The sequence below is a fragment of the Silurus aristotelis genome (assembly GCF_946808225.1).
Source record: "Silurus aristotelis genome assembly, chromosome: 16".
Taxonomy (NCBI): Eukaryota; Metazoa; Chordata; class Actinopteri; order Siluriformes; family Siluridae; genus Silurus; species Silurus aristotelis.
The window spans coordinates 3,814,994-3,824,003 of NC_139589.1; the positions used below are offsets into that span (position 1 = coordinate 3,814,994).

Consider the following 9,010-nt stretch of genomic DNA (forward strand, 5'->3'; position numbering starts at 1 on the left):
TTTGCCGTTCCTATCTTTACCTGCGTCTACACACTGACCAGGTTCAAATACGCATGGTACTGTAGGTAAAACTCATGCTTTTGACCTCCATAGAGGAATCAACAAGACACATTCCCCCTTCCTTTGTTTTCCGCCCCTCGCATAGTTTTCGTGTCCTTCTAACTCGGAGGCGCCCCGTAGTTGACGTGACAGATAGCACATAATTGTGAATTCGATTTGAACCAGGCTCTCGAGGATCGTGTTGCATTAAACAGGCCAAACCAATGCAACTGCTCCTTTCCCTCTCTCGAACGACCCAGTTTATCCCCAGAAAGAACACTTTCTACAGGTACAGAATTTATTTTAGTCATTATTTTAGATATTGTCCCTAACACATTCATGTCTACTTATCATCCTGAATGTTAAATATAAATATCTACACTAATGTACTCTGGGGCAAAGCCTGGTCATGAACAAGTGGCCTTTTCCTAATATGAAGGATTGACACGAAAAAAAAAACTTTTTTATTTCCAGGACTTTCCTTATAATAGTGTTAAATTTGTCTATAACAATGCCTGTAATTCTAATTATCTTTATATTAACAAGCTTATGCTACAATGTTCTTGTTTCTATGATAAGAGCTAGCTCACAGGGACTTAGCAGTAATAATAAAAATAATAATAATAGTCAAGTCAAGTCAAGTCAAGTTTATTTGTATAGCGCTTTTCACAACAGACATTGTCTCAAAGCAGCTTTACAGAAAACAACAGTGAAGTTGTGTTCTGGAGCACAAGGTTATGATGTGATGTGTGTGATGTGTGTTATGTGTAGGCTTTGCTAAAAAGATATGTTTTTAATCTGCACTTAAACTGGGAGAGTGTATCTGAACCCCGAACACTGTCAGGAAGACTATTCCAGAGTTTAGGAGCTAAATGTGAAAATGCTCTACCGCCTTTAGTGGACTTTGCTATTCTAGGAACTACTAGAAGCCCAGAGTTTTGAGATCTCAGGGAGCGTGACGGATTGTAGCGTGTTAAGAGACTGGATAGATACATGGGAGCCAAACCATTTAGTGCTTTATAAGTGAGTAGCAGTAGTTTGTAGTCTATTCGAAACTTAATAGGAAGCCAATGTAGGGACGATAAGATTGGGGTTATATGATCGTATTTTCTTGACCTTGTGAGAACTCTTGCTGCTGCATTCTGAACTAACTGAAGCTTGTTTATTAATGATGCAGGACATCCACCTAGTAATGCATTACAGTAGTCTATTCTAGAGGTCATAAACGCATGGACGAGCTTCTCTGCATCAGATATAGATAACATATTTCTTAGCTTAGAAATATTTCTAAGGTGAAAGAAGGCTGTTTTTGTAACTTGATTGATGTGATTTTTGAAAGATAAGTTGCTGTCTAAAATAACTCCCAGGTCTTTTACCGTTGAACTAGTAGTTACAGAACAACCGTCTAAATGCAGGCTGAGATGCTGGAGCTTCTGTGTACTATTTTTTGGGCCGATGAGCAAAATCTCCGTTTTATCAGAATTTAATAGCAGAAAGTTATGGGTCATCCAATCTCTTATTTCTTCAACACACTCAGTTATGCGAGCTAATTGAGCTGTATCGCCTGGTTTGGATGAAATATATAGCTGGGTATCATCAGCATAACAATGGAAGCTAATTCCATGCCTTCTAATAATATTTCCTAATGGAAGCATGTATATTGTAAAAAGCAGGGGTCCCAGAACTGACCCTTGTGGCACGCCATAATTTACTAGCATTATCCTGGATAGCTCTTCATTTAAATCTACGAAATGGTAACGATTGGACAGGTAGGATTTAAACCAGCTTAATGCCTGTCCCTGAATACCGATGTAATTCTGTAAGCGATCGAGGAGAAGATCATGATCTATAGTGTCGAACGCAGCACTAAGATCTAGTAAAACTAATAGGGAGATGTAGCCTTGGTCTGAAGCTAAAAACAGGTCGTTAGTGATTTTAACTAGAGCAGTTTCTGTGCTATGATGGGGCCTAAAACCTGACTGAAACTCTTCAAAGATATTGTTCTCCTGCAAGTGGTTACATAGCTGGGCAGCGACAATCTTTTCTAAAATCTTAGACATAAATGGGAGATTTGAAATTGGTCTGTAATTCGATAGCGTGCTTGGATCCAGATTAGGTTTTTTAATGAGGGGCTTAATAACTGCTAACTTGAGGGATTTAGGGACATGACCTAACGATAGTGAGGAGTTAATAATATTTAAAAGAGGCTCACCAGCTGTATATAACACTTCCTTCAGTAGTTTAGTGGGAATTGGATCTAACTGACATGTTGTTGATTTAGCTTTCATAATAGCATCATACAGCTCTTCCTGTCCTATACATGTAAAACAGTGTAGTTGTGGGGTTGTAAGTACGATTGTGTCGGGAGATGCTGTCAGAGGTTGAACTGCCACAATTGTTTTTCTAATGTTTTTCTATCTATTTTTTCAGTGAAGAAATTCATAAAGTCTTCACTACTAAACTGTGATGGAACACATTTTTCAGATCCCTGATTTGTTGTTAATTTAGCGACTGTACTGAAAAGGAACCTGGGATTGTTTTTGTTATTTTCTATGAGTTTGCTCAGGTGTTTAGCTCTAGCAGCTTTTAGCGCCTGTCTGTAGCTAAGCATACTGTCTTTATACGCAATTCTAAATACCTCCAATTTAGTTTTCCTCCATTTTCTCTCCAGATTACGTGTTGTTCTCTTTAGGGCATGCGTATGACTATTATACCAAGGTGCAGGTGCTTGTTCTCAAACCTTTTTTAACCGGATGGGGGCAACAGTGTCTAAAGTGCTAGTGAGGATAAGGTCTATGTTGTTCGCCATCTCATCAAGATGATCAGCAGTTATGGGTTTAATGTGAAACTGAGATAAATCAGGCAGGTTATTTATGAATCTGTCCTTAGTGGTTGGAATAATAGTCCTACCAAGTCGATACCGTGGTGAAACACGGTTAATCTGCTCTACCGGTAGTGTGTACAGTAGGAGATAATGGTCTGTGATGTCATCACTCTGGGGTAAAATATCTATATCAGTGACGTCTGCTCCGTGGGATATTATTAAGTCTAGTGTGTGGTTAAAACGGTGGGTTGGTCTGGTGACGTTTTGTTTAACTCCAAAAGAGTTTAGTAAATCGACAAATGATAATCCTAGGGCATCGTTTGCATCATCTACATGAATATTAAAATCCCCTACAAGCAGCACTTTATCAAAGCTGATCAAGAGGTCTGAGAGAAAACAAGCAAACTCATGAAGAAAATCAGCGTAGGGCCCTGGGGGTCTGTACACGGTGACCAGAGCGAGTTTTCTGTGCATGTCTGAAAGTGCAATTTTAAGAACGAGCACTTCAAATGATTTAAAGCTGAATCCTAATCTCTGACTAACATTAAGAGAAGCACTATAAATGGTTCCTACACCCCCCCCACGACCAGTCTGACGGGGCTCATGCTTATAAACATATCCTGACGGTGTCGACTCGTTTAGACCCATATAATCACCTGGTTTAATCCAGGTCTCAGTGAGACAGAGTGCATCGAGATTATTCTCTGTGATCATCTCATTTTCAATTATGATTATTAATTATTAATAATAAGTGGTTATTTAACAAAGAATTGCAATTTATAATATGGTGCTACTGCTCTGTAAAAAGTCATTTATTTCTTAATAAACAGCAAGCATGCTTCAAGTGTAGCACAACATCGATGCTGCGAAAAACTTTCTTTCGGCTCCTCCCATTAGGGGTCGCCACAGCTGATCATCCGCATGTTTGATTTGGCACATGTTTTTACGATGGATGCCCTTCCTAATGCAACCCTTCCCATTTATCCGGGCTTGGGACCGGCACTAAGAGTGGCTGGGGTTGGTTCCCTGACCGGGGATCGAACCTCGGCCACAGTGGTGAGAGCGCCGCATCCTAATCACTAGACCACCAGGGGAACATTGATGCTGCAAAATACAATAAAAAATAAATTAACAGAATTAAATCCAAACAGAATATACCTTTAAAGAATCTCCCAGACTTTGTTAAATATTTAAATCCCTGCTGCCAAATTGCTCCTGTGTCAGTCACAGACCATGAAAAGTGAAAATTAAATCTGTCACAGATTCAACGCAACAAACATTTATTCACTACGTCTCTTCTTTACTTAGAGATAAAATTTTTTTTTTAAAAAAACTCCACCGAAAAATTATTTGATAAACATTTGTTTTACTGATGCACCAAGTCTCAAACCAAGGACCAGAATCCGCCATGTTGCACACATCCGCCATTTAAAACCGCCCGTGTGGAAACATAGCAAAAGTTTCGTTTTTACTCGATTTACTTTAAAAACATTTACAAGAATATTTTGTCTTCATGCTCCATGTTGAGTTTGGTTTCACTAATAATAAACATACATCTGCATAAAGCATCACTATTTGTCAATTTGTCAAAAACTTGACATGTATTCATTTAAAGTATAAATAAAATAGGTTAAAAATGTGTGATTTAGTCGAGATTATTCACGATTAAATATTTTGATTGATTGACAGCCCTAATATTAATATATATATATATATATATATATATATATATATATATATATATATATATATATATATATATATATATATATATATATATATATAAAAGGGGCCACCAGTGTCAGAGTTTCTTAATGGTCAGGACATTACAGTACATTGTTTTTCTGGGGGTGTTGATGTGGTGTTGTTGTTGTAGGTACACCATGATATTGATCAGAAAAATTGTCACCTTCACACTGAGGTCTCACGAAACTACATCGTTGTGGATTTTTGTACAGCAGCACGTCCTGTCATATTTTCTCATCTCATATTCCTTACACATTTTCCTAATTTCCGATTTGTCAGAAAGTCAGAAATGTGATGCTTTGTCAGCGATTTGCTTGCATGTGTGTGTGTGTGTGTGTGTGTGTGTGTGTGTGTGAGCAGAAAAACCTGATGAGGTAAACGTTTCTAAGAATACAGCTAGAAAACAAATGAAGGAATGTGTTTATTTTGGCAGTGTATATACGTACATACACACACACACACACTTCGAAGGTGCAGCATGAGAGCAGTCAGCTGTACGCATGAGAACAGTCAGCTGTACTTTAGTTTTTCCAGACTCTGTCGAAATTGCCACGCAATCATAAGCCTTACGAGAGATTATAGACACGTATCGACATGCCTTAGCGTTACTTGAGATAAGGTTTGGATTTCTTAATTTCTCATTGCATTGCGAATGCTTTGATACATTTGTTTATTTGATTGTGTACAAGTGTCTGCTGTTCGCTACATTATCAATTGTTTATGTTATGTAGATCAAAATAGACACTGATTATCTCTTCATCGTGGCACGTGCTAGTGGGTGGGATTTATTAGGCAGCGAGTGAAAATTTTGTCTACAAAGTTGATGTTTTAGAAGCAGGAAAAATGGCCAGGCATAAGGATTTTGAGGAGTTTTGACAAGAGGCAGATTGTGACGTCTAAACGACTGGGTCAGAGCATCTCCAAAACTGCATTAATCTTGCATTAATCTTGAATGCCAGTAATGAATGCAAGTGAACGGCATCAGATTGACCAATAATCAACTAGTCCTCTATAACAGGTCAAAGGTGAATCTCGTTAACCTTCAGTTGGCGACAGAGTGAAACACAGAGATCAGAAAATGGATGAACAACCAGGAAACGAACAGACACTTGTACAGTACAGTGTAAGCGTGAATCCTGTCTGGTCTCCTGCAATCAATATACAGTACATACAGTAATGTGTAGAAATTCAGCCTTTTCATTTTCAATCGTTGTAACCAAAACCGTCGTTAACATCAGGAAATGCTGAAAGTGTGCAAAGTCATACTCACAACATGACAAAACATTTTGTTTATGAACAGTGACAAAAGGACGGGGAATTCTGATGGCAATTTGATGTTACTTACTTTTGAGAGATGAACTAAAGACAAACCATTGTGTTGTGCTGTTTGTACAAAGTGTTTCGAGAAATGCACTTACTGGTTTAAAAAATATTCCGAATTATTCGAGAAATGCTCCGAAACAACTGAGAAAAACTGTAAGTCTAGAATGAGAGTTTGAGGAAATTTCTCAGGAGGAATTCTGGTATGAATCTGGACTGATCTTGCTAAGTGTCTCATCAAGCAAACAAATGATGTAATAAGTGTGTTTAGTGAGTGTAGTCTCCAAGCTATACAGCATCAACTGGGAGATGAAAAACCTTTCCCAGAAGCATCTCAAAGTGCTCAAATGTTAACCGGAAGGGAGAAAGAGAGAGAGAGAAAGAGAGAGAGAGAGAGAGATGTTTGAGAGAGTTTGATGATGATGATGCTCGCTCTTCCAATGCATAATGACCTTGTGATGCTTTCGGGAAACTCTTCTTCATCTTTTAATACAGTGAGTCAAAAAACATTTTTTTTCATTCTCCTAAGCCTCATCCTCCTCTCAATTTCCCCACCAGCTCGTTCTTCTCGCCTCATCCTTCGCTCCGATCCCAGTCTTTTTTGTTTTTTCGACATTACCCAACAATCCATTTTGCAAATGATCAGTCACACACAGCTACGGGGACGAGAATGAACCGGTGGTGCTATTTTTAGCCCCAGCCAAAAGAGGGTGGAGTGAGTGAGTGAGTGAGTGTGCGAGAGAGAGAGAGAGAGAGAGAGAGAGAGAGAGAGAGAGAGGGTGCAGGAGATTGCATGCGTAGGGAAGAAAGAAAAGGAGTGCGAGGAAGGGAGGGTGGCGTTGTTTTTCCTCGTAGAGAAGCAGTCAAGTGCTGGGCTGTGGCAGGGAGCAGTGAAGAACAAGGACAGAAGAGGAGACACCTAGAGACACCCCAAGGTACCAGAGACGCACAGGAGGTGGGAGCGTCTTGATGTTTTTCGATATTCTTCAGGGTTCAGCTTCTCCGACTTCAAGGGTTAGATTTGGTTTGTAAATATTTAAAGAAAGGAGGCAGAAAGATTAATGGATTTAGGAGATGATTGATGAATCCATTAACATGGAGAAAATTGTAAGGGGCTTTCCTGAAATTCAGCCACTGCTGCTTGGACACCGAGGCGACCAGGTGTGCACCGTGTGGGTGTTTTGGGGGAAAAAGGGAAAACATGCGCTATAAGGGTTTTTGTTTTAGTCCCTGTGGTGTAGGAACTGAGAAAAAACAATGACCAGGTTTAGGGGATAAACATTACGAGAAAAAGGGGTAGGGAGGGAGAGATGGAGGAGGTGTCAGGTTGGGGGCGTTGGGTTATTTGCTCTGTTTTTTGCTCCCAAATTGTTCTAACGTTGAGAAAGAAATCTGGTGGATTTTGAGTGCATACAGTGCAATAGAAATATCGAGAGTATGTATACGTGTGGGTTTATTTGTGTATGGACGTCCGTGTGTGTGTGTATGTCTGTGCGTGTGTGTGTTTGTGTGTGGGTATATGTGTGCTGCGTGCATGACTGCGCTCTCCAGCTGAAATGAAATCTGAGATGTAACGAAAAGAGGAGTTACCATGGAGACTGGGGCTTGCACAGTTTTCCTGTAACCGATGTCTCACGTTATGTGCATTGATTATGGGCAGTTACGTAGTGGAGTGGATTGACACACGTGTCCGATTTTTATAAAAAGCTTACTAAAGCTAGACAGACTTCATGGAGAAAATACAGTACTGATGGACTATGATAGACAGTATAAGAATGTGAATCTTAATTAAGCCATGTTTGTTTATGCAGTGATGCGGCCCAGGTCTAGACTGCTGGTTAAGCGGGGCCTCCCGACCATCCGTGAGGGTTCGGAGGAGCTTGTGCATGACCTGAATCAGACTAACAGCCAATACAGCAGCTCCCAGGACTACTTACACTCCATTTGTCAGCTGGCCCGACCTACTTTCCCCTTGCACGAGCCAGACCGGGACATCCTGTCCATCGGCAGGCTGGACTCTCCGAAGCCTTGTTTGCGGCCACATCGTTTGCGCCAGCTTGCACAACCCTTATCCTGCACCGTCGACACCTCGACAACCAAGGTAGAGTTGGCGGGGCCTTCTTCCTCAAAGCCAGAGCAAGCCCAAAGCTCGGAGCAGGACTGCCCAACTTCTACTGACCCCCTAGAGTACCTCTATGGCTACAGAGAAGCAGAATCGTCCTCTTCCGCCACCAGACGGGGGAGCATTCCCCTTCACAGAGCACGCAGCGTACCCTGTCCTGGTCTTGACGTCAAGAACAAGACCAGTTGTCCGGATCTGCGTATTCCAGATTCTGTCCCCTCTCCTGTCGTGCCCCAGCGCTCGCCGCTCAGCAGGAAGAAGCTAGATTGCGCCAAGGTCGATGGCACCTCTTGTGGATGGAGGGCAAAAAGCAGCCGCAGCATGGACAAACAAACAATCGTGTCGCACTGGCTCTCCGAGTGCCGGAGTGCATGGAGGGAAGCTCGCATCCGTGCCTGCATGCTGCCTGCCATTGCTGAGAAGTAACGCTGCTTCGTTTCTTACGAGCGCCATATCTCCATTCGCTGTCTAAAAACATTTATCAATCTCACAACTCCAGGAACGATGATGTGACTTCACGGTTTTCAGGTTTCTCTGCTTAACCATTTTTAGGTGTAAACGAATCAAAAGTGACCCTATAAATGGTGACATGTTAATGCCACACCACAGTGTAGAGTTACGCTAAATGTCCGTGGTAAAACTGGTCCGTGTCAGTCCAGTCTTGTCCAGTTGTGATCAATAACTGTATTGGTTGTTGGATGATTTTTAACATTGTTTGGTGATTTTAAAAAGCAAAAAAACACGAAAAAAATGCAAGTACTTAAATAGAATGTTCTCTACATTTAGATGGTAGGAAATGATCCGATGTCAGGAAAATGCACAAACAGATATCACTGTGTTTATTATTTAAAAAAGAAAATGTGTTTTTTAAATTATTATTTCAGTAAAATCCTGTTTGTGCAATTGATATATGGCAGCTAAGGCGAAGCGGATCATCAAAGCAGATAGTCAGGATCTAT

General features: G+C 40.7%; 1 protein-coding gene across 5 annotated transcripts; it reads left to right on the forward strand.

Moving 5' to 3' along the window:
• Window positions 1-317: 317 nt before the first annotated feature.
• LOC310738816 (uncharacterized protein) lies at window positions 318-9,010 on the forward strand. Of its 5 annotated transcripts, none has more exons than XM_083564230.1 (2): window positions 318-328; window positions 7,741-9,010. In XM_083564230.1, the coding sequence occupies exon 2, from the start codon at window positions 7,743-7,745 to the stop codon at window positions 8,475-8,477; it is 735 nt and encodes a 244-aa protein (XP_083420356.1). In that variant the 5' UTR covers window positions 318-328; window positions 7,741-7,742; the 3' UTR covers window positions 8,478-9,010. The 5 variants fall into 5 exon arrangements, with proteins under 5 accessions (XP_083420356.1, XP_083420357.1, XP_083420354.1 ...); XM_083564231.1 differs by lacking the exon at window positions 318-328 and adding an exon at window positions 4,959-5,228; XM_083564228.1 differs by lacking the exon at window positions 318-328 and adding an exon at window positions 6,335-6,423.